The 27,108-nt window shown below is 44.9% G+C and overlaps 1 protein-coding gene across 1 annotated transcript in view; it reads left to right on the forward strand.

The window, feature by feature from the left end:
- The window catches only part of LOC129811019 (growth hormone-releasing hormone receptor-like), a 61,782-nt gene that overhangs the window by 4,107 nt on the left and 30,567 nt on the right, over positions 1–27,108 (forward strand). The window contains exons 2-5 of the mRNA XM_055862117.1: positions 17,648–17,804; positions 19,893–20,000; positions 20,271–20,368; positions 23,615–23,712. Coding sequence (XP_055718092.1) covers positions 17,648–17,804; positions 19,893–20,000; positions 20,271–20,368; positions 23,615–23,712 — 461 coding nt within the window. The remainder of the gene's footprint in view (positions 1–17,647; positions 17,805–19,892; positions 20,001–20,270; positions 20,369–23,614; positions 23,713–27,108) is intronic.

Consider the following 27,108-nt stretch of genomic DNA (forward strand, 5'->3'; position numbering starts at 1 on the left):
GTAGTCACCTCATATCCACATTTTGAAGTGTAGCCAGGCTAATAAATTAACTGCGTTTCGTTTATGAAATTAAAAGTAGCACATGTGTTCCCTTTCCACACTAAAGACGTGTTTGTGCTGTCTGTTAACAGCCTTCTGTAGCCGTTGTGTGACAATGACAATGGCCATTTAGCCTAAGAGTTGGCAAGACAGCCCAATTAGATCTGAGACCACAGGGCTAGATTTTGTATTGAATTGTTGGAATATTCTGGTCATGTATGCCCATGTTGGCTTTCCTCGTCCTCCACATGGGATGACATGGGATGTCTGTTTGTCTGTTTGTGCTCTCATGCCAACTCCTTGTCACTCAAGTCATGTTTGGCTTGACAATGGCAGCAATGGAGTTGGCAAGAGCACTAGCAGATCTGGGACCAGGCTAGGCATACAGTGCTCTGATTTCACCGGCGCCATGGGTGATGTTTACTCTTGTTAAAATGAAATGTTATTCTTTGCACACTCACTTTTGCTGCAACACCAAATAGCCTAGCTCTGGTCCAGGTCATTAGTACACAGTTGTGGACAAACACGTACCAGCAACCTGGACCAGAGCTACAAATAACAAGTCAACTCAGTATGTAGCCTACTGATCAATTGTGCAATGCCTTGTTAGTGTTATAGTAGGCCTATAATGGTCAGCTGGGCTGGTCATGACTGATTCCACAAACCATTAGGCTCTGGTTCTGAATTATCATACATAAAGCACCCCCTGGAGATAATAAAGTATGTGACATCTGCCCAGTTAAACCACTGGCTGGGCGTTACGATCTGTTTTGTATTCATGTCACAACTCACTGCCGAGAGTATCTGACTGTTTTTCTGGATTTAGATGGAGAGAAAAAACATACATATGTGTGTTCAGAATCATAATGGACAATCTTATTACCGAAATAAGTTTGCTGATGTGATGTGGAGATATGTCAGCTCATCATTCCATTCCTATGACCCTTGACCTCTAACTGCAGCATCACAAGAGAGATAATTCTAATGAGCCGGTTGGCTTTCATTCCAAACCCCATCCCTCTCCTTTTACGGCTGACGATAATGCCATGGGTCTCTCTATGTTTCTGTTATGCCTCTCTCGTTCTCTTTCTCTCGATTTGTCTGTCCCTGTCACACACATTCTCTCTCCCCCCTCTTTCGTTCCTTCGTTCTCTCACCCCCTCTCTCTTTCGCTAATGCAATCACAGATTTCAAAGACACCATCATCATAATTGAGTCTATCTCCCTCAAAAGATGCGAGAGTGGAAAGTGGCAATTTCCATCTGCTGTTGATAAACAACAGCTGCTCTTTGTCAACAGAGAGCTCTCACTTGTCCATCTCTATGGTTACGTTCCAAATGGTGCCCTGTTCCCTATATACAGTAGTGCACTACATTTGACCAGAGCCCTGTATGCCCTGGTCAAACGTAGTGCACTAAACGGGGAATAGGTTGACATTTGGGGGCGCAACCTATGTCTGGAAGTCATACCATTATGTCTGTTTTCACAAAATAAACACGAATCTAACTTATGCAAATTCATGTTTAAAAAATTAATTGCTAATGAGGGTGACAGCATTCACGTACATTAACCGGGATGTACCGCATATTATGTGTGTGGTGGGGGGTGGGTTTGTGTGTATTCTTTAGAGAGAACGAGTGTATTTTTTTAGAGAGAAAGAGTGTATGTTTTAAAATGTGTGTGTACCGGTAAGGAATTATGTGTATCTGTGTCATTACCTTAGCAACTGGACAAAAGCTGTATAGAAGAGAAACCAACATCTGCAAAGTGAAGCTGATCTGATGGACCCTGGATAGTCGTCACTTAATGGGCTTACCTCTATTTCAAAGGCCATTTCACAGCCTGCTGAGAACAAAGCATTGTGGTTTGGCCTTATAGGCAGGTTGTGCTGTGGTGCTCTCAAAAGGCATTGGTTATTCTTCCTTCTTTCTCTCGCTTGCTTGCTCGTTTTCTCTTACTTTCTCTCTCACTCTTTTTCCCTCGCACACACACACACACACACACACACACACACACACACATAATCATTCTTCCTAATTCTTTGTTCTTTGGCATTGAAAAGTGCAATTAAAAAGAACAATCTCTCTATCTTACCCTCTTTTGATCTCCCCCTCCAATTGTATCTATATATATTCCCCACCCTGACCTTTCCTATGTCTATCTTTCTCTTGAGCTACTTCCCGCACAGTTGAGTGCTGCTCATATTAGATTGAATAAGCTTTTGAAAACCCACTTTTACCTCATTGGAAGAGCAGTCTGTATGTAGACTGTACTGTTGCACAACCATATGAAGCAGCCTAGTAAGGAAGGAACATATTGTATTGAAGTGAATTTGTCCGTGTGTGTGGCCCAAGCCTAATTGTCTCTAAGCTAAAGTCCACTCTCTCATGATGTACTATGCATTCTCTCCCACTTTCATGTTCCTCCATCTTCCTTTTCCACCCACAAAGGAGAGAATAATTGTGGAGTAAATTGCCTAATGAGATCCCTCATTAGTCTATTAGCGATGCATTAGGAACAAAAGAAGGCATTAACCAGGCTCTTTACCCCTCATCCTCGGAAACAGTTGGGTATTCTGAGGCAGAGAGGCACTGCAAACAAAGGCTCCAGCAAACTGGATTAAGTATAAAAGAAAATACAAAAAAAGTGTTGTTACCGGCGACGGAAATCGAAGTTGGAAGTTGAGCATTGAGCTCCTTTGGGATGTCTGACATATTTTATCCAATGGTAGCCCTTCGCTCTCTACCTCAGAATGTTTGGTCATATTTGGCAATGTACTGACCTACATAGGGAGCTGTTATGTCACCCTTTTAACACCCCTTGTAGAGTATGACATAAGCTTATAGAGGATTTGTGAAGCATCTTTAAAGTGCTTGTGAACTGTTTATGTATGCTATATGAAGCTTTAATAAGTTGTAATTCCTGTTGGGTGGACTAATTTGAGAAGTGGAGAATTGACAGGGAATAATATTTTTCCCCATTCTGTCCCACATCACCAACAAAATGTGACATTTTCAGTGACAAGACTGACATTTAGGACCTACGGTGGCAAATTGATCTATTGGTGATAGTAGATGAGTTGACATTCACTCAGGCTCCACCATGTCCACAGTGGCTTGCGTCTGTTTGTCTGCGCTTGCGCGTACACATCCACGCCTGTGTTTTTGAGAGGGATGGAGTGTGTGTGTGTGTCTGTTTGCATCTGTTGTCATTATTTGCGATGCCGAATTAAAACGCTGTGTAGCCAAGCTCCCAGATGCCCTGAGCCTAAACTGTTGTAATTCACGCTCGCGGAACAACACCAACAACACCAATTACTGCGTTTGATCTGAATTTCCAGACAGATAATATCCCTAATTGTCTCCATTTAATTCACAAACCCTGCTGAATGATTGTGGCTACGTCCCAAATAGCACCTCATTCCCTATATCGTGCACTACTGTTCAACAGGTCAAAAGAGGTGCACTATGTAGGTAATAGGATACCATTTGGGTTGCAAACTTTGACTTATCTACACTTTTCTAATCCAGGGAGATGAAGTCGTCGTTGTGTCTCAGCTTATCCAAAGAAATAAATCAAGTCCTTTATCAGTGTTAAGGCGTTCCTCCTCCTCTCCATTTTCGGAAAAGGAGGAGTATTGAGGGAACCAAGGCGCAGCGAAGTTTGAACACATAATGATTTATTAAATAAACAAAATAGACAAAGACGAAAACGAACTATACTGGATATAACTAACAAAATAACAAAACGATGTAGACAGACCTGAACAAACGAACTTACATATACACGAAGCACGCTGACACAGGAACAGACTACATAAACCGAAACGAAACGAACAACCGAAACAATCCCGTATGGTGTAAGACATAACACAGACACAGGAGACAATCACCCACCAACACACAGTGAGAATGCCCTACCTAAATATGACTCTTGATTAGAGGAAAATGCAAACCACCTGCCTCTAATCAAGAGCCATACCAGGCAAACCGAAACCAACATAGAAACAGATAACATAGACTGCCCACCCAAAACACATGCCCTGACCAAAAACACATAAAAACTAACATAAATAGGTCAGGACTGTTACAGTACCCCCCCCCCAAGGTGCGAACGCCGGGCGCACCAGCACAAAGTCCAGGGGAGGGTCCGGGTGGGCAGTTGACCACGGTGGTGGTTCCGGTTCCGGACGCTGTCCCCATACCACCATAGTCACTCCCCTCTTCTGTCTACCCCTACCACTGACCACCCAAACATTACCTTCCCCTAAATAATCAGCTAGCACCGGAACAAGGGGCAGCACCGGGACAAGGGGTAGCACCGGGACAAGGGGCAGCACAAAAACAAGGGGCAGCACCAGGATAAGGACCATCACCGGAATAAGGGGCAGCACTGGGACAAGGGGCAGCACCGGGACAAGGGGCAGCACCGGGACAAGGGGCAGCACCGGGACAAGGGGCAGCACCGGGACAAGGGGCAGCACCGGGACAAGGGGCAGCACCGGGACAAGGGGCAGCACCGGGACAAGGGGCAGCACCGGGACAAGGGGCAGCACCGGGACAAGGGGCAGCACCGGGACAAGGGGCAACACCGGGACAAGGGGCAACACCGGGACAAGGGGCAACACCGGGACAAGGGGCAGATCCCGGCTGAAGGACTCTGGCAGGTCCTGTTTGGACGGCTCTGGCAGGTCCATGCAGGCTGACGGCTCTCTACGCTCATGGCAGGCTGACGGCTCTCGACGCTCATGGCAGACTGACGGCTCTCTACGCTCATGGCAGGCTGACGGCTCTCGACGCTCATGGCAGGCTGACGGCTCTCGACGCTCATGGCAGGCTGACGGCTCTCGACGCTCATGGCAGGCTGACGGCTCTCGACGCTCATGGCTCTCAGACGGCTCTGGCTGCTCATGGCTCTCTGGCGGCTCTGGCAGATCCTGTCTGGTTGGCGGCTCTGGCAGATCCTGTCTGGTTGGCGGCTCTGACAGATCCTGTCTGGTTGGCGGCTCTGGCAGATCCTGTCTGGTTGGCGGCTCTGGCAGATCCTGTCTGGTTGGCGGCTCTGACAGATCCTGTCTGGTTGGCGGCTCTGGCAGATCCTGTCTGGTTGGCGGCTCTGGCAGATCCTGTCTGGCTGACGGCTCTAGCGGCTCCTGTCTGGCTGACGGCTCTAGCGGCTCCTGTCTGGCTGACGGCTCTGTAGGCTCATGGCAGACGGGCGGCTTTGCAGGCTCATGGCAGACGGGCGGCTTTGCAGGCTCCTGGCAGACGGATGGCTCAGATGGCGCTGGGGAGACGGATGGCTCAGATGGCGCTGGGGAGACGGATGGCTCAGATGGCGCTGGGGAGACGGATGGCTCAGATGGCGCTGGGGAGACGGATGGCTCAGATGGCGCTGGGGAGATGGATGGCTCAGATGGCGCTGGGGAGACGGATGGCTCTGGCCGGATATGGCGCACTGTAGACCTGGTGCGTGGTGCCGGAACTGGAGGCACCGTGCTAATGACAAGCACCTTCCTACTAGTGCGGGGAGCAGGGACAGGGCACACTGTATTCTCAAAGCCTACTCTATCCCTGATGCGTGGTACCGGCACTGGTGACGCCGGGCTGAGGACAAGCACATCAGGATTAGTAGGGGGAGAAGATACAGTGGGTTCAGGGCTCTGGAGACGCACTGGTAGCTTAGTGCGTGGGGCCGGAACTGGAGGCACCGGGCTAGATACACGCACTACAGGGAGAGTGCATGGAGGAGGAACAGGGCTCAGGATACGCACTGGTAGCCTAGTTCGTAGTGTATACACTGAAGGTACTAGGCTGGGGCGGGGAGGTAGTGCCGGAAATACCGGACCGTGGAGGCGTACTGGCACTCTTGAGCATTGAGCTTGCCCAACCTTACCTGGTTGAATGCTCCCGGTTGCCCGACCAGTGCGGGGAGGTGGAATAACCCGCACCGGCCTATGTAGGCGAACCGGAGAAACCATGCGTAAGGCCGGTGCCATGTATGCCGGCCCGAGGAGACGCACTGGAGACCAGACGCGTTGAGCCGGCCTCATGACACCTGGCTCAATACCCAATCTAGCCCTCCCAGTGCGGGGAGGTGGAATAACCCGCACCGGGCTATGCACTCGTACAGGAGACACCGTGCGCTCTACTGCGTAACACGGCGCCTGCCCGTACTCCCGCTCTCCACGGTAAGCCTGGGAAGTGGGCGCAGGTCTCCTACCTGCCCTTGGCCCACTATCTCCTAGCCCCCCCCCAAGAAATTTTTGGGAATTACTTACGGGCTTTTTCGGCTTCCGTGCCAGACGCGTTCCCTCATAGCTCCGGTTCCTCTCTCCGGTAGCCTCCGCTCTCCTCAGTGCCTCCAGCTGTTCCCATGGGAGGCGATCTCTACCCGCTAGGATCTCCTCCCATGTGTAGACACCCTTTCCATCCAGAACATCGTCCCATGTCCATTGCTCCTTCTTTTCCTGTCCCTTTCTCCTTTGACTCCGCTGCTTGGCTCTGGGTTGGTGGGTGATTCTGTTAAGGCGTTCCTCCTCCTCTCCATTTTCGGAAAAGGAGGAGTATTGAGGGAACCAAGGCGCAGCGAAGTTTGAACACATAATGATTTATTAAATAAACAAAATAGACAAAGACGAAAACGAACTATACTGGATATAACTAACAAAATAACAAAACGATGTAGACAGACCTGAACAAACGAACTTACATATACACGAAGCACGCTGACACAGGAACAGACTACATAAACCGAAACGAAACGAACAACCGAAACAATCCCGTATGGTGTAAGACATAACACAGACACAGGAGACAATCACCCACCAACACACAGTGAGAATGCCCTACCTAAATATGACTCTTGATTAGAGGAAAATGCAAACCACCTGCCTCTAATCAAGAGCCATACCAGGCAAACCGAAACCAACATAGAAACAGATAACATAGACTGCCCACCCAAAACACATGCCCTGACCAAAAACACATAAAAACTAACATAAATAGGTCAGGACTGTTACAATCAGAATCAACTATCAACTTAACATCAACCATTTTTATTCTCCACTCAGCAGCCGAACAAGAAGAAAATAACATCTGGTGTGTACACATATGGAGAATTCGACACGTGTGTTGTTGACACACACATGCTGTCGATTTGTTGTTGTAATGAAGCCAATGAGCCAATAAGGAAGGCCGCAACAGGAGGAGGTGCTTTACAAAGCAAGTTCAAATGCCAAACTAAAGTAATGTGGTAGCCTCATACGAACCCTCCTGATCTCACGAGCGTACATTCTGTTTGGCTTACCTTCTGTTTCGCTAGTGAAACCGAATGTAAGCTTGTGAAAACAGGATGGTTCGTAGAAGGCTAGTGATATGGTTAACTTAGCTTAGATCTCTTAGCATATTCCAGTTGATCATATACGTGATCTTAGCATACCGACATTACCTTCATATTTCTCAAAGGTCAAACTAGTGATGTGATTAGCATTAGCTCGCTCATCGTATTCCAACATGGCCGACTGTATGACCTGCATATCTTACAGACATTAACATAAACCCTGAGCTTATTTCAGTTGAAATGACTATGCCACTAGCTATATCAGAGTGAAGACGCATTTCTGCCTCTTTTGCTATGGCTTCGCCTCTCTTCTCTCGCTCAGAGACTTGTAATTACCTACACATTAACCCTACTTAACACTGATCCAGACACACACAGTGCGACTCTACTCAGTTCCATATTGACCCTTAGCCCCTACACTCTAGATCTGAGAGGATTGGATAGATGGAAGCAAAATGGCAACCCATCAGAAGCAATTACCGTAACGCTTATATGTAGCCAATCCTCTCAGATCTACGGTGAAGAGGCTAGCGTTCGATATGGAATTCCGTGTTAGAGTGTAGTGGAGAGAAGGCGTGTGTGTTGGTAAAAGTGACGAGACATTGTCCTCGGCTCGTCCCAAACGTCACCCTATTCCCTTTATAGTGCACTACTTTTGGTCAAAGGTAGTGCATTATATAGGGAATATGGCGCCATTGGGACACAGCCACTGTGTGTTGTCAGCAGATGTGAGACCGAGTACGGTGAGTGTTTTTAAAACACAATTTTGCAGAGAGGTGGCAAGATTCAGATCAGGCCCCGCGCTAAGGTGCGTCCCTCCATACTAATGCTGCAGTAATCAAGAACCATTATGCCTCTTTAGCCCTCCTCTATCTAGCCTTATTTGCTCATTACCAAAGAGACACACTTCTCTCACGACATGGGCTGAACCTAACCCAAATCGTTTCCACATCGGTATGACAGTTCCCATTAAGGCTGGGATGTGCGCCATCATTGACAACAATTGATCTGGATGAACATAATTTTGATCACATCAAACATGCACCCATATACAATGGTTGCACCCCAAATGGGACCGTATTCCATATATAGTGCACTATTGTTGACCAGGGCCCATAGTTCACTATGTATGGGGTGCCATTTGGGACGTAGACATTTTATGAACCACAGTTGTGCTTGATTTAAGCCCTTGAATTTTTTGGCTCCTAGGCCGCATAGGTATAATCATTTTGTGATTATCATATCGATTTAAAGCGCTGTAGAGGTGTCATTTGAGGAAATGGACACATATCGTTGAGTGAAGTCCAGATGTTGTCTGTTTTCCCTCGGAGGGATTTGTCTTTTATCTCATAGCGCTTGTTAATGATAATGCTAATGATACTAAGTCGCGTCTTCTGATTGGAAGAGACTGACGATATTCGTGGATGAGGAAAACCGGGTTCTCAGGGGGAGGCGGAGCGGGGTTGGTGGACCAATGGGAATCATTTGGGGGCTTTCTTTTCTTTTCACTCTATGCATCACAAGGAGAGTGGCACTGAATCAAGGGTGACTGTGTTCAGAGTAGTCATTAACGTGGCAAAGACATTTTTTGCTTGTCCCTACTAACTTCCTTTCTGGCATGGTCTGTTGTGCTCTTTTCCTTCTTTGATTCAAAGTGAAGTATAAGTATGTCCATCCACACAAGCACAACATATTAGACTAACAAATCCACAAACATACTCTTAACACATAAAAATGGAAGTGAATTGAAAATGGAAGAGAATGCATATACTGTATGTACAGTGCTTTCGGAAAGTATTCAGACCCCTTCTCTTTTTTCCACATTTTGTTACGTTACGGCGTTCTTCTAAAATTGATTAAATAAAAAAATTTCCTCAGCAATCTACACACAATACCCCATAATGACAAAGCGAAAACAGTATAAGGTCCCACAGTTGACAGTGCACGTCAGAGCAAAAACCATGCCTTGAGGTTGAAGAAATTGTCTGTAGAGCTCCGAGACAGGATTGTGTTGAGGCACAGATCTAGGGAAGGGTACTAAAAAATGTCTGCAGCATTGAAGGTTGCCAAGAACACAGTGGCCTTCATCATTCTTAAATGGAAGAAGTTTGGAACCACCAAAACTTTTCCTAGAGCTGGCTGCCCGGCCAAACTGAGCAATCGGGGGTGAAGGCTCTTGGTCAAAGAGGTGGTCACTCTGACAGAGCTTCAGAGTTCCTCTGTGGAGATGGAAGAACCTTCCAGAAGGCCAACCATCTCTGCAGCACTCCACCAATCAGGCCTTTATGGTAGAGAGGCCAGACAGAAGCCACTCCTCAGTAAAAGGCACATGACAGTCCGCTTGGAGTTTGCCAAAAGGCACCTAAAGATTCTCAGATCATGGGAAACAAGATTCTCTGGTCTGATGAAACAACAAAGATTGAACTATTTGGCCTGAGTGCCAAGCATCACATCTGGCGGCAACCTGGCACCATCCCTACGGTGAAGCATGGTTGTGGCAGCATCATGCTGTGGGGATGTTTTTCAGCGGCAGGGACTGGGATACTAGTCAGGATTGAGGCAAAGATGAACGGAGCAAAGTACAGAGAGCTCCTTGATGAGAACCTGCTCCAGAGCGCTCAGGACCTCTGACTGGGGGCAAAGGTTCACCTTCCAACAGGACAACGACTCTAAGCACACAGCCAAGACAACGCGGGAGTGGCTTCGGGGCAAGTCTCTGAATGTCCTTGAGTTGCCCAGCCAGACCCCGGACTTGAACGCAATCGAACATCTCTGGAGAGACCTGAAAATAGCTGTGCAGCAACGCTTCCCATCCAACCTGATAGAGCTTGAGGATCTGCAGAGAAGAATGGGAGAAATTCCACAAATACAGGTGTGCCAAGCTTGTAGCGTCATACCCAAGAACACTTGATGCTGTAATCGCTGCCAAAGGTGCTTTAATACTTATGGAAATGTGATATTTCATTATTTAAATTTAAAATTAAAAAATTGCAAACATTTCTATAATTTTTTTTTTTAGCTTCGTCGTTATGGGGTATTGTGTGTAGATTATTCAAAAATGTAATCCATTTCAGAATAAGCCTGTAACGTAACAAAATGTAGAAGTCAAGGGGCTGAATACTTTGCAAGGGCACTGTATGTGTTGCGCCTCTTGTCTTCCGTGCCAAGTGCACGCACGCACACACACACACACACACACACTCTTCCTTTTACCTCCTCAGTCTTGTAAAGAGTATGTTTTATCTTGTACTGCCCACATGGAAGATAATAGTTCTAATAATCTTCCTGGTCCACATCTCTGATCATCCAGGTACAACTGTGTGTGTCATTACTAGGGTTGCAAGATTCCAGGAACTTTCAATAAATTCAGGAAGGAAAAAGCAGGAAATCTGGAATCCTCCGACCAGGATTTCTAGAAAACCTAGGCAATTTAATCGAAAGTTCCCAAAATTTTGCAACCCTAGTCATTAACACAGAATCATCCCTGCAGGTGTAATCATGCCTCAGAAACGTTCATCAAATGCAATTTATGTCTATCCTTCTCCCCCAATCTTCTTTCTGGGAACCAGACGTCCTTATCTGTGTTGTTAGACTACACTAGACTGAGGGAAAGGCCACTGATGTCAAATACTGATCTAATTATCCTACTACTATCTGATACAGGAGTGTAGGTATAGGGACAGTCTGTAGCAGATAGACTCACAGATTGACGGATAGACAGACTATAGCAGACATCCATAATCGGCATCTAATTGTAAGGTACAGGTACCTGGTCATTCAGAGTAGTCTAGCTCAAAGTTATAGGACTCTGATGTTTTTGCCTGTGTGTACATATTGAATTGTGGCGAGACAATGACCTATGCCCTAACTGAAACGAATGTGGCATTTAGAGCAAACTGAATTAATGAATTTGACTCGCCGCTCTCCCTTCCCCTCACCTTTCTTTCCAAAACATTTCCACTTAACACCACCAATGGAGATGGATTTGTTTTGCCCAAAGCAAGAGGTATTTTAATAGGAAAACGTTGCCAAGTACCAGATAATGTATGGGCGAAATGAGTCACTGTTCATTTTCACCTGTCTGTGAGCGTCCCAAATGACGAAATTCCCTATGTAGCAGTAGTGCACTACTATTGTCCAGGCTCCGGTAAAAAAGTAGTGCACTACATAGGGAATAGGGTGCCATTTGGGACATAGACTCTGTCAATAGCTAGGTTTCCATCCAATTGGCGAAAGATTTTCATTACGAATATTCTAAAATCCGCAAAAAAAACAGCATGGTCTCATAGACTAGACGTAATAATAGTAAATGTAAATCCGGGACACTCAAATTAGTATGATATGTTACGTTTGGTATGTTTACATAAGACAGATTGTTACTTAAGACAAAACGAAAGTAAGGTGATTGGTCAGGTTTGCGTGTTCGAATTCCATCAGGGACAACTTTAGCATTTTTGCAAATTAGCAACTACGTATTACTTTGTAGCTACTTTGCATGCTAGCTAACCCTTCCCCTAACCTTAACCTTAACCCCTAGCCTGGCTAACGTTAGCCACCTATTTAATGTTACCATTAGCCACCCAGCTAACGTTAGGAACACCAAATTGGAATTCGTAACATATCATATGTTTGCAAATTCATAACATTTTGTCTGAATTGCAATTTTTAAGTTGTCCATTATTAATTTAGTATGATATCAACAAATTAATACTTACTATACTAATTTGTGTGGTCCGCATTTACATTTTCTATGTTCGGCCTACCCCTGAGTCCAGGTTGAAAAACAGTATGCACATTTTCCCAGGGGAGAAGTGTTTCTATCAAATAGACTTGTTGCTGATAAAAAGCTGTGCGTGATTGTGTAGTGCACATGAAAATGCAACATTAAAAACAAATGGGTTTCCATCGCATTTTCAACTCTATTGATCATTTTGTCACAAAAAAAATAGCAAATTTGCAGTTTCCTTCTGGTCTGTCGTGACATTTTTTATCCAACTTACTTTACTCGCATAAAAAGGATTTGATGGAAACCTGGTTCATGTTAAGTAGATTTCTGTGCTTTTTATCACATATGAGAGCCACCTTTTCGGCCACTGGTCCAGCCGCCATTCACACGTGTTGAGAGGCAACCCGGACTCCGGCGTCCCAGGAGTTTCTCCAGCCAGTGTCCTCGCCAGCCTTCGGCTCATCAGGCGACCACCAGGACTACTGTATGTCCAGCCAACAATGCAGCACCCCTTAGCTCCAGCCAGCTACGCAGCTCCCAGTTCGCCAGTCAGCCCAGCGGCCTCCAGAGGTGGAGCCAGGGCTGCCACCAAAACCAATGCTTCAGCGGGCATCTATTCAAATGCCAAGGCCTGCATCGGAACCAACCTGGCCTCCATGGCTCCAGTTGCCAGTCCTTGAACCAGCCGAGCAGTTGCCAGCGCTGCACCAAATCATGCTGTCCAACGCGCTTCAGCCAGCTAACCCGATACCAGTGGTGCTGCCAGACCAGCGACTGCCACAGGGCCGAGCTGTCCCAGCAGCAGGCAGAGCTCCACTCCGCACCCCAGCCGGTGCCTCCACAAGTGGTCCCGATGTCCACTACCGTCCTGGAGGGCCAGTTCAGCCCGGACCTGGGCCCATTGTCAGACCCAGCCCTAGCCCTGGGTCCGATGCCCTGTCCCGGACCCACTGGCTGACCTGGTTCCAGTCCTGGTCCAGCAATCCACTCCCGTCGACAGACCATCTCCATTGGCCGACTCAGAACCAACATTGTGTCTGAAGCCTGTTCCTGTCCTTGGCTCATCAGCTGACCCAGCATCAGTCCTAGGTCCATCGCCTTCACCGGCTCCTGAGGACATATCACTGCTAGACCCACAACCAGCACTGAGTCTGGTGTCTAGCCCTGTCCCTGCCACACTGCCTGATCCAGCTCCAGCCCTGGATCCACAGGCCAGACCAGATCTGGGCCTGCCTCCAGTTACAGACCTGGATTAACATCCAGCCTCCGTGGGAGAGCCACAATCTGACCAGCTTTCTCTCCCTATTCTGTCCAAGGATGCCTGGCCCACCTCCGTGGGATGGCCTCCTCCCCCAGCCTGGACACCTCCTGCTGGACAGCCCAGCCTCACAGATACTGTGAGCACCTTGCCCCTTACTGCCCACTCCATCCATGCCACTGAAGGGGTGGAGACATGGGGCGGCGGGACTTCCTTCTCCGCCAGTGCCCTACAGCCATTGACTTTCACAGGGCGGCAACTGGGGACACACAGCCATGCATGCACGGGAGGGTTTTAATGAAAAACAGCAAACAGACACAACAAGACTGGACCAGGACTGGAAGCTGTCTATTTACCACCACATACTGATGCTAGCACTAAGACCACACTCAACGAGCTATAAACAAACAAGAACATGCTCATCCAGAAGCGCCGCTGCTAGTGTCCTGGGATTTTAATGCAGGAAAAATGAAATCCATTTCACCTCATTTCTACCAGCATGTCACCTGTGCAACCAGAGAAAAAATAACTCTAGATCACATTTACTCCACTCTCGCCCTCTGACCATAAATCTATCCTCCTGGTTACTGATTAGAAGCAAAAACTCAAACAGGAAGTACCAGTGACGTATTCAAGATGAAAGTGGTCAGATGAAGCACATGCTAAGCTACAGGACTGTTTCGTTAGCCAGAGTTTACCACATCAGTCACCGTGTTCATTAATAAGTGCATTGACGACGTCGTCCCCACATTAATAGTATGTACAAATCCCAACCAGAAGCCATGGATTACAGTCAACATCCGCACTGAGCTAAAGGCTAGAGCTGCCGCTTTCAAGGAGTAGGACACTAATCCACTTACAAGAAATCCCTCTATGCCCCCCAATGAATCATCAAACAGGCAAAGAGTCAATACAGAACAAAGATCGAAATCTACTACACAGGCTCTGACTCTCGTTGGATTTGGCAGGGCTTGCAAACTATCATGGATTACAAAGGGAAACCCAGCCGAGAGCTACCCAGTGATGCAAGCCTACCAGACAAGCTAAATGCCTTCTATGTTCGCTTCGAGGCAAGCAACACTGAACCATGTCTGAGAGCACCAGCTGTTCCGGGTGACTGTGTAATCACGCTCTTCGTAGCCAATGTGAGTAAGACCTTTTTAAGCAGGTTAGTATTTACAAGGCCGCAGGGCCAGACAGATTACCAGGACGCATACTCAGAGCATGCGCTGACTAGCTGGCAAGGACTTCACTGACATTTTCAACCTCTCCCAGACCCAGTCTGTAATACCTACATGTTTCAAGCAGACCACCATAGTCCCTGTGCCAAGGTAATCTGTCTAAATGACTACCGCCCATAGCACTCACATCTGTATCCATGAAATGCTTTGAAAGGCTGGCCATGGCTCACATCAACACCATCATCCCAGAAATCCTGGACCCACTAAAATGTGCATACGGCACAAACTGATCCAGAGATGACGCAATCTCTATTGCACTCCACACTGACCTTTCCCACCTTGACAGAAGGAACACCTACATGAGAATGCTGTGCATTGTCTACAGCTCAGCGTTCAACACCATAGTGCCCTCCAAGCTGATCACTAAGCTAAGGACCCTGGGACTGAACGCCTCCCTCTGCAACTGGATCCTGGCTTCTTGATGGACTGCCCCCAGTTGGTGACGGTAGTCAAAACACGTCCGCCACGCTGACCCTCAACACGGAGGCCTCTCAAGGGTGCGTGCCAATTCCCCTCCTGTACTCCGTGTTCACCCACGACTGCGTGGCCGTGCACAACTCCAACACCATCATCAAGTTTGCTGATGACACGACAGTGGTAGTAGGCCTGATCACCAACGATGACGAGACAGGCTATAGGGAGGAGGTCAGACACCTGGCAGTGTGGTGCCAGGACAACAACCTCCCCCTCAACGTTGGCAAGACAAATGAGCTGATCGTGGACTACAGGAAACGGATGCACACACACTGGACTCTACTCACACACTCAAACATACTTACACTGACACTCCAAATCATATACATACACACACACAGTCACTCACACAACACGTATACACAGGCACACATTTGCCACACACACACTTCTATACATTACATACGCTGCTGCTAGTGTTTATTATCTATCCTGTCTATCGTCTATCGTACCTCTGCACATCGGCTCGTATATTGCCAAGCTACTGTATCATTGCTCATTGTGTACTTATTTAGTCCTCGTGCTTCTGTCAGAAAGCAATTATAAGATATCTGAGGGTAAACATTTAGTAGTGAATTGCATACAAGTGTATCTTCATCACCTCATGTGCGCTGTACAACAGAGAATCACTGACAGATATTGAACGCTATGGACTCGCCAGCTCCTGCTTTCTCCCATTGTGTTATTTACAAACAAACATGTGACTGGCTCAAATGTTCTGGGGAACTACGGTAAGTTTCATAATGTAAAATAATACGACATATGACTTGAATAACGCAATCCACTTTTTTCCCTAATGTATTGCACAGGTTGACTGCAGGTATTAACTTTTAAAGTAGCTGCAAATATTCAAATGTATTGAAAACTGAAAATGTAAAAAAAATCTTCTCCTTTCCCCCCTCTGATAACCAGGTGGTGAATCGCATCTCTGCATGTCTGGCAGACATATCAGTGTGGATGACGGATCACCACCTCAAGCTGAACCTCGGCAAGACGGAGCTGCTCTTCCTCCCGGGGAAGGACTGCCCGTTCCATGATCTCGCCATCACGGTTGACAACTCCATTGTGTCCTCCTCCCAGAGTGCTAAGAACCTTGGCGTGATCCTGGACAACACCTTGTCGTTCTCAACTAACATCAAGGCGGTGACCCGTTCCTGTAGGTTCATGCTCTACAACATTCGCAGAGTACGACCCTGCCTCACGCAGGAAGCGGCGCAGGTCCTAATCCAGGCACTTGTCATCTCCCGTCTGGATTACTGCAACTCGCTGTTGGCTGGGCTCCCTGCCTGTGCCATTAAACCCCTACAACTCATCCAGAACGCCGCAGCCCGTCTGGTGTTCAACTTCCCCAAGTTCTCTCACGTCACCCCGCTCCTCCGCTCTCTCCACTGGCTTCCAGTTGAAGCTCGCATCCGCTACAAGACCATGGTGTTTGCCTACGGAGCTGTGAGGGGAACGGCACCTCCGTACCTTCAGGCTCTGATCAGGCCCTACACCCAAACAAGGGCACTGCGTTCATCCACCTCTGGCCTGCTCGCCTCCCTACCTCTGAGGAAGTACAGTTCCCGCTCAGCCCAGTCAAAACTGTTCGCTGCTCTGGCACCCCAATGGTGGAACAAACTCCCTTACGACGCCAGGTCAGCGGAGTCAATCACCACCTTCCGGAGACACCTGAAACCCCACCTCTTTCAGAAATACCTAGGATAGGATAAAGTAATCCTTCTAACCCCCCCCCCCTTAAAAGAGTTAGATGCACTATTGTAAAGTGGTTGTTCCACTGGATATCATAAGGTGAATGCACCAATTTGTAAGTCGCTCTGGATAAGAGCGTCTGCTAAATGACTTAAATGTAAATGTAAATGTAAATGAAAAACTTAAAAGAAATAGTTTTGAAGGAATTGATGGCATTGAAAAACCATCCTGTTGCTTTTCCGAAATACCCCCTGTATACGGTATTTATACATTTTCGCTGGCAAATAGGCCTACAAGGAAACTCAAGGAAACTCAACGTATCTTGACTAAGTTGATTGCGTGTGGTGGTCTGTGCGCTGCCTAGTACTGTACCTTCCACAAATTATTTTGCTAGACAACAAGACATGTAAGCTGGTTTTACAGAGTTAAGTATGTACTATTTACATGTTGGGGCGGCTGTAGAAAACCAGACTCCCTCAGTCTGTCTTAGAGGCAGAAACTTTGTGACCCCAGGTTGCATCAAGTAGATTACCATCCCCCAGATCATGACTCTTGTCTTTCAGTAGATGGCATTCATACCTCTGTTGCTAGGCATGTTGCTAGGGGGCCTGATGGAACTCTCGCCTGACTATAGTCACGTAACACCCATTTAGGCAATCAGGCCAAGTCTGGGTAGGTGAGTTGCTGGAGGGAGACTTGAGTGTTCTTCCATACACTTCTGGTGAGAATTATTAGTTTTGTCTCGATAGTTTACATTTTTGTTCCAATAGTAGTCTCTCGTCCCCCTCTCTCTGTCTCTTTCACTAGTTTCTCTCTTGCTCTCTGTTTGTCTGTCTGTCTCTGACCCCCCCCCCCCCCCCCCCCCTCTCTCGCCAGGTTCTGTCGAGTCTGCACCCAGACTGCGAGTACATCTTTCAGCTGGAGAGGGAGGAGCGGCGTTGTCTTCGATACATTGCAGAGCAGAACCACAGTACAGTTGAAAACAGGACAGTACTTTTCAACTTCGATGCATTGCAGAACCACAGTATGCTAGGTATCCGTGACATTATCCTCCTAGAATCACCTATTATGTTTTCTCACTCCAGTTTACGGCTCATAGATTAGATCCCGAGTATAGATTGTCTATACTCGAGTCATAATATGATATATACATAACATAATATGACATATGTTCACATCTAAACGTGAGAGTCCGCCATTGAATAAATGGTTTGCAGAGAATCATTTGTGGAAAGGACAGATTCAGAGGGGGAAACTATCGTAGTGGAAAAGTAATACATGTATTATGATTAATCAAAAAAGAGGACGTAAGATACAGTTGAAGTTTACATACACTTAGGTTGGAGTCATTAAAACTCGTTATTCAACCACTCCACACATTTCTTGTTAACAAACTGTTAACAAACTATAGTTTTGGCAAGTTGGTTAAGACATCTATTTTGTGCATGACACAAGTAATTTTCCCAACAATTGTTTACAGACAGATTATTTCACTTATAATTCACTGTATCACAATTCCAGTGGGTCAGAAGTTTATATACACTAAGTTCACTGTGCCTTTAAACAGCTTGGAAAATTCCAGAAAATTATTTCATGGCTTTAGAAGCTTCTGGTAGACTAATTGAAATAATTTGAGTCAATTGGAGGTGTACCTGTGGATGATTTTCAAGGCCTACCTTCAAACTCAGTGCCTCTTTACTTGACATCATGGGAAAATCAAAATAAATCAGTCAAGACCTCAGAAACACAATTGTAGACCTCCACAAGTCTACAATTGTAGACCTCCACAAATTTCAAATGCCTGAAGGTACCACGTTCATCTGTACAAACAATAGTATGCAAGTATAAACACCATGGGACCACGCAGCCGTCATACAGCTCAGTAAGAGATGCATTGTCTTCTAGAGATGAACGTACTTTGGTGCAAAAAGTGCAAATGAATCCAAGAACAACAGCAAAGAACCTTGTGAAGATGCTGGAGGAAACCAGTATCTATTACCACAGTAAAATGCGTCCTATATCGACATAACTTGAAAGGCCGCTCAGCAAGGAAGAAGCCACTGCTCAAAAACCGCCATAAAAAAGCCAGACTACAGTTTGCAACTGCACATGGAGAAATGTCCTCTGGTCTGATGAAACAAAAATAGAACTGTTTGGCCATAATGACCATCGTTATGTTTGGAGGAAAAAGGGGGATGCTTGCAAGCCGAAGAACACCATCCCAACCGTGAAGCACGGGGGTGGCAGCATCATGTTGTGGGGGTGCTTTGATGCAGGAGGGACTGGTGCACTTCACAAAATAGATGGCATCATGAGGAGGGAAAATTATGTGGATATATTGAAGCAACATCTCAAGACATTAGTCAGGAAGTTAAAGCTTGGTCGCAAATGGGTCTTCCAAATGGATAATAATGACCCCCACCATACTTCCAAAGTTGTGGCAAAATGGCTTAAGGACAACAAAGTCAAGGTTTTGGAGTGGCCATCACAAAGCCCTGACCTCAATCCTATAGAAAATGTGTTGGGATGAACTGAAAAAGCGCATGCGACCAAGGAGGCCTACAAACCTGACTAAGTTACACCAGCACTGTCAGGAGGAATATGTATGTAATTTATAGCAAGATTAAATTCTTGGTATTGTGTTTAGGTTTCGATTAAGTACACTGAAAAAAATCCTGTTGTTTTTACGGTAACTTACTGGCAGCCAGTACAAAGATACAGTATCTTACCGTAAATTCCGAAGAATCTTTGGTTTTACATTACGTCGCTGTCGCAGGATGTTGGTGGCACCTTAATTGGGGAGGATGGGCTCGTGGGAATGGCTGGAGCGGAATAAGTGAAATTGTATCAAATACATTGAACAAATGGTTTCCATGTGTGTTGATGCCATCCTCCACTCAGCAGCCGCCACTGATCACTGTACATCTACAGTAATGTACTGCTAAACCAAAGTTGCTTTGGAATTTATAGTAACATACTGTACCTTTTCTTACAGAAATGTACAAGTAACTGAGTAGAGCATACTTCACCTTTATCTCTGTCTCTCTCATCTGTGTCTCTTTTGCTCTCTATCCTTCCACCTCTGGCTCTCGTCTCTCTATTCTCACTCTCTCTCCTGAAGGTTGTCTACCGTTCTGGGACTCTGTGGTGTGTTGGCCATATGCTGCGGTTGGGGAGACATTCCACACGGCCTGTCCTGCTGTCTTCTCTCTTTTTGGGAATAACACAGGTGCAGTTGACATTTGTCACAGTGAAGGGCAGGGGAGAACGTGTGTGGGTGGAGATACCATGATGTACTGTATAAAGTATACAAATAATATACAATGACATACAGGTACTATGTTATGCTTTTCTCTTTTACAGTAATTCTCTCTGTCCGTTTTCCATTGGCTTCCGATCCCTGTCAGTCGCAGTGACTGACAGCCCATAGTCCAGCCCCTCATAGTGCTTCTGTTTCTCATCACAGGTGACTCCTAACCTTTGACCTCTACCTCAGCAGGGTCAGTCAGCCGAAACTGCACTAGCAACGGATGGTCTCGACCCTTCCCCCCGTACCACATAGCCTGTAGTGCGGATGACAACATTCACATTCCAGAGGTGAGAAAGAGTTTAGAGAGAAGGGTCATGTGATAAGGTCAGGAGGGTCATCATGAGCATCTGCAGTGTACTGTTTTTACTAACAATAGCTTTACAGCTGTCTGTCAATGCAATCGACTGAACTACAGCTATATTATCAAGGGTGTATTGGAGGCGAAGTCAGGTGCAGGAGAGCAGAGTATAATGAACAGGAGCCCTTTTATTAAAGTTCCAAAAAACGAGAGCACTCCATAAATAAAACGCTCTCAAAAAACGGAGCATAAAAGTAAAGTGCTTAAATTAACACCACATAACATGAAACAATTACACACAAAACATGATGGGAAACAGAGGGTTAAATACAAGTAGATTGATTGGGGAAATGAAAAGCAGGTGTGTATGGAAACAAGACAAGACAAATGGACATATGAAAGATGGAGCGGTGATGGCTAGAAAGCCGGTGACGTCGATCGCCGAACGCCGCCCGAACAAGGAGAGGAGCCGACTTCGGCGGAAGTCGTGACATATATCGATGTGTTTTGACAGTATTTGGTTTGAAACAATGCCAAATGCATTTTGATCTGAAATAATTCATAGGGGCATGCAAGAACATTTTACCCATAGTCATGGACTACAATCTCCCTAGCTTGATTCCTACTGTTTACTAAGGGAAGTGAGCCCTGGACTAGGGTTGCAAAGCTACCGGTAATTAACAAAGTTCATTTTGGCAATTAACAGAAAATCTATAGCAATCTATCGTAACTTTGGTAATTTATACTTGAATAACTTAAAAATATGTATTCATATATAGTATTCATGTTTTTTGTAGATAGACCACATGGTTCAAGAGAAAATAGCCTAATTAATGAAAAAAAGCATCTAATCAACAATGAAATTATTTTTAATTACCTCTGCAACTCATCCAACTATTGACTTTGTTTACAACAGCCACCAGTTTGATGCTAAAACACTGACAACAAATACATATTGACATAGTAAAATAAGTAAAAGTGTGAAAATAAAAATCTAAAGGATATTTTATACTGAAACCCTCACACTAAACACATGTTATTCACTAAGTTGATGGTTTATATTTAGTATAATGTTTTACAGCTTTGTTATTAATATTATTTTTAAAATCGTATTTAATTGTTTTATATATTTTACATGTGATTATGGACAGACAGAGGGCCAGAGATAATTACACCACAGCTGTGATAATCTGAAGTACCCAACAGGGCTGCTAGATATCTTGTGATAGATTACATAAAATCCTTGAAAGCTACCAAAATTCTGGTAATTTACTGGTAAACTTAAAAAGTTTCAGTAATATACACTCCCTTTGCAACCTTAGCCCTGGCTGCATCTGGTCCTTGGAGGAAATAGATAGACATTTGAGTGTTTCATAAATGATATTAGTGGACAGGATTCAACGTTTGGACACCAGAAAAACAATCAAAAATCATCATTGCAGTCCGTTGAATTGAAACATCCTACATTTGACCATATGAAATTGCTTCCTGCTGTTGGGAGTCTGTTGAAGGGCAGACTTACATTCGCCTGTACTCTAAATCTATGTTTGAATCAAGTGCAATTATGGCACACAATAAAAACGAATGACGGGGTTGTTGGCGGAAGGTTGAGTATCCATTGTTAAATTTAGATATTAGCCTACTCACTACTGATTGAGTAGTCAATTTAAGTGGAATATACCCATGTCATTTCAACGACGGACCGATAACGATTTGGAGAGTCTATTCATATGTAATTGTCTCTCGTTTGTATATATTTATTGGAATTTGATTTCAACGGAATATAATGACCATGTAATTTCAATTTTGGAACGATATAGTTATTTGGAACAATAACAATTTGGAGAGTCTATCCATATCTAAATGTCCCTCATTTGTGTAGAATTTTATAGCTTAGTAATAAATACATTTCTATCCTTTTAAAGAGTGAGGATGGATATTTAGTTGTATTTTGTTTGTCTAGTGGATCATTCCTGTAAACAAGATGAGAGGATTTGGCTTGGATTTTTGTATCTTCACATAATCAGTACCACAGTTGAAAACTTAACCATGTCCATGAAGACACGATGTGATTGGCAACCATGAATAGCCTGGTTTTCATTCGGTAGACATGAGCGGATTATGTTATGATGAATCACTTGTATGAGTCATGAATAATGATATGATTAAGAGACAGTTAGCAGGATTTACATGTTTCAGAGAAGGACTACTGATCTAGGATCAGGTCCGCCTGTCCATACAATCATATTCATTATGATCTAAAAGGCAGAACTGATCTTAGATCAGCACTCATACTATGAGAGGCTCCATGAATACAAGTCCAGAGGCCTTATTTACAAATGTTTTGTAAATTTCACACTAAATATCCGTGTGCACAATTTCTTATAAGGATATGAACGTCTCAAAATATTGAGATTTTGAAACTTGGTGCATCACATATGCATGCCCGTTATCAGTAAGATCCATCCTAATACTGTGCGTGCGTGAACAAGCATTATAACTCTTCCTCCATTCACCTTTTATAGTGACAATAACTCCCTTAATTTAGGTATAAATTGAAACTATTGGATTTAGGCCATAGTTGTATCTAAACGAAAGAGCAATGGCACATTTGATCAAATGTTTTTGGAGGTGTTGGCAAAATGTTTTAATCTTGTGCAATATAAATGAGAAATGAGCATGGTAATTTGTTATATGGATACTGTATTTGGCAAAGGACTGTGACAGTTTCTGAAAGAAAAAATTATGGACAATTAAATGAGAGATGCGCATGGTAATTTGTTGTATGGATACTTTGGGAATATGAACCCATCACAGCCAGAAAATGTGAGAAATTCTGCAATGGTAATGAAAACAAAAGAAAAATAATAATAATTTTAATTCCAAAAATAAAACACACATTTTTGCATTTCGATAAGCCTGTCATCATATCCCCCATTTGCACAAAATATTTTCTTGTCTGCTTGCCATATAAAACTTCGACCACAAGAAAATGTACGTACACAAGCTCTACAGTTTGCGTGGGGGTAAGGACAAGTTAAATTTTTTATAAATGCCGACTTTTGCAGGAAACTGGGCCCATATTTACAGTCAAAGTTGTAATGCTGGTATAGGATCAGTTTGGCCTTTTAGTTCATAATGAATAACATGTATATGGATAGGGCACACGGTCAGACCTGAACTTAGATCAGCACTCCTACTGTGATGTCTGCTTCTCTGTATGTGAACCATGCAGGAGTCATACTTTGCCACGGTGAAGCTGATCTACTCCATTGGCTACGGCACCTCCCTGTTCTTCCTGTCCATCGCCGTGGTGATTCTGCTGCTCTTCAGGTAGGCGGAGGTCAAAGGTTGTAACCTGGTGTACCAGGTGATTGATTTGTTGATTCATTAATTGATTGATTGGGATGAAGAAATAGAATGGCTGGAACAGTTCCAGATTCCACATGATTTTCCATGGTCCACCCACAGAAATTACAGTTGAAGTCGGAGGTTTACATAGAGCTTAGCCAAATACATTTAAACTCAGTTTTTCCACAATCCCTGACATTTAATCCTCGTAGAAAAATCCCTGTCTTAGGTCAGTTAGGATCACCACTTTATTTTAAGAATGTGAAATGTCAGAATAATAGTAGAGAGAATGATTTATTTCAGCTTTTATTTCTTTCATCACATTCCCAGTGGGTCAGAAGTTTACATACACTCAATTAGTATTTGGTAGCATTGCCTTAAACAATTTAAACTTGGGTCAAACGTTTCGGGTAGCCTTCCACAAGCTTCCCATAATAAGTTGGGTGAATTTTGGCCCATTCCTCCTGACAGAGCTGGTGTAACTGAGTCAGGTTTGTAGGCCTCCTTGCTCACACACGCTTTTTCAGTTCTGCCCACATATTTTCTATAGGATTGAGGTCAGGGCTTTGTGATGACCCCTCCAATACCTTGACTTTGTTGTCCTTAAGCCATTTTTCCACAATTTTGGAAGTATGCTTTGGGTCATTGTCCATTTGGAAGACCCATTTGCGACCAAGCTTTAACTTCCTGACTGATGTCTTGAGATATTGCTTCAATATATCCACATAATTTTCCTCCCTCACGATGCCATCTATTTTGTGAAGAGCACCAGTCCCTACTGCAGCAATGCACCCCTACAGCATGATGCTGCCACCCCTGTGCTTCACGGTTGGGATGGTGTTCTTCAGCTTGCAAGCCTCCCCCTTTTTCCTCCAAACATAACGATGGTCATTATGGCCAAACAGTTCTATTTTTGTTTCATCAGACCAGAGGACATTTCTTCAAAAAGTACGATCTTTGTCCCCATGTGCAGTTGCGAACCGTAGTCTGGCTTTTTTATGTCGGTTTTGGAGCAGTGTATTTTTCCTTGCTGCGCGGCCTTTCAGGTTATGTTCATATAGGACTCGTTTTACTGTGGATATAGATACTTTTGTACCTGTTTCCTCCAGCATCTTCACAAGGTCCTTTAATGTTGTTCTGGGATTGATTTGCACTTTTTGCACAAGAGTACATTCATCTCTAGGAGGCAGAACGTGTCTCCTTCCTGAGCGGTATGACGGCTGCGTAGTCCCATGGTGTTTATACTTGCACATTATTATTTGTACAGATGAACGTGGTACCTTCAGGCATTTGGAAATTGCTCCCAAGGATGAACCAGACTTGTGGAGGTCTACAATTGTTTTTCTGAAGTCTTGGCTGATTTCTTTTGACTTTCCCATGATGTCAAGCAAAGAGGCACTGAGTTTAAAGGTAGGCCTTGAAATACATCCATAGGTACACCTCCAATTGACTTAAAGGATGTCAATTAGCCTATCAGAAGCTTCTAAAGCCATGACATGATTTTCTGGAATTTTCCAGAAACCGACTTGCCAAAACTATAGTTTGTTAACAAGAAATGTGTGGAGTGGTTGAAAAACAAGTTTTAATGACTCCAACCTAAGTGTATGTAAACTTCTGACTTCAACTGTATATTAGTCAAATGAAAGATTTCTCAATATAACTACAACTAACAGAAGTAGAGATGTGCTCAGATCCTTATAAAGGGGGATTAAAGACCAATGAGGACTAGAGTTAACCAACACTATTGTATTCTGTCCATTTTACCATTGGGGTGAAGCCTAGGACCCCTGTCACTAATGAGGGACAATGGCACTCCATTTCTCCCCGCTCCACCCATGTTGGATTCAGACGTTCCTGTTGAGAGAATGTCTAGCATGCTTTCCTCCCTCCTCTTCTCTCCCTCCTCTCATCTCTCCTCCCTCCTCTCCCTCCAGACATTTTTTTGCAGTCTAATCTATTCAAACATGTGGGCGCTCTGAAAGGACAAATCCATAGATTGTGATTTGCTGTCTCTCTCGCTCTGGCTCTCTCTCTGCCTCATACCAAATTAAAGGGAGTCTCTTTAATAAATGAAGGTAAAAGAGAGACTGGTGTTTTATATCGTACAGTTATGACTAGGGTTGCAAAGTTACCGGAATCTGCAGTCATTTTGGTAATTAACACAAAATCGATGGCAATCTATAGTAACTTGTTGGTGATTTATACTTGAATAACTTTAAAAATGTATCCATATTGTCCATATTGTTTAAATAAAATTATACAGGATATTTCATACTGAAACCAACATATTAAACACCAATGCTATTCACTAAATGTATGGTTTATATTTAGGATAATGTTTTACAGCTTTGTCATTCTATTTTTTATTTCTTTTAAATATCGCCCTCTATTGAAGAACAAACGAATCACGCCTGACAAAGCCAATGAACACTGCCTCACCGGAAGCCCTGTTTTACACAGGTGATTAACCCGAGACACGGATTAATTCCATCAATTCGTTACCTCTCTTCACCGAGCCCAGAAGTGGCGGCACAGGCCGAACAGGTGTTGTACCTTGTTTCGGTCCTTCAGGGAACAGTAGTTCGTCATAACTTCGTTCCCTTTCAGCTCTGTACAACACTGCAATGGGTACATGACATCACGCCGCAAGACGACCCCAGCAGACACCAACAAAAATGGCCCATGGCAGACCACCCAGAGTTGCAACTGGACAGGAAAACCTGCAGTACCCGGGTATTGTTTAATCTGCACACTGGCTAATGACCATCTCCTGCCCCAGCCATAATAAGCACACTGTGGGCAGCGGGCTACACTGGGGGTAGAGACATCCAAGCGATAAAACCTCATAAAAATTTGTGGTGATGCCCAACTCGCCGCAACACAAATATCTCTGCCCAAGATGCCACCAGACCCCAGGTGGAGTGGGCGCCTACTAGTGGTCAGCGGGTCAGCTGTTTGTTCCGCCCGCAATTGCTAATAACCAATCCACGACCGTCTGACTATAGGTGATAAAATGAAAATCTGAGGCAATTTATGCTTGATCTGGCAATGTGGTCCGGAGGCTCAGTGTGGAAGGTTGTAACGCAGTTTGGAAGCCTCCGGAGGCTTGTGGCAGGCCAAATCGAACTATGTACCGCATCGCCTTAAGCCACCCACATGTTGTAACAATGCGGAGGGCTCTGTATAGCTCCGCATTGACATGATTGGTTGACAGTAGTTGGGGGCGGGAGGTCCTGAAACCTACTTACTTGACTTCTTCCTACACAACAGTTCTGCTCTGTTCAGAGAAGCGCAAGAAGTATGAATGTTTTTCCTTCTGCAGAGGCCGCATCACATTAAATGCTGTACGGCCACTGCAGACGTCGGATTGACCATGCA

Source organism: Salvelinus fontinalis, chromosome 14, assembly GCF_029448725.1.
Source record: "Salvelinus fontinalis isolate EN_2023a chromosome 14, ASM2944872v1, whole genome shotgun sequence".
NCBI classification, from domain to species: Eukaryota; Metazoa; Chordata; class Actinopteri; order Salmoniformes; family Salmonidae; genus Salvelinus; species Salvelinus fontinalis.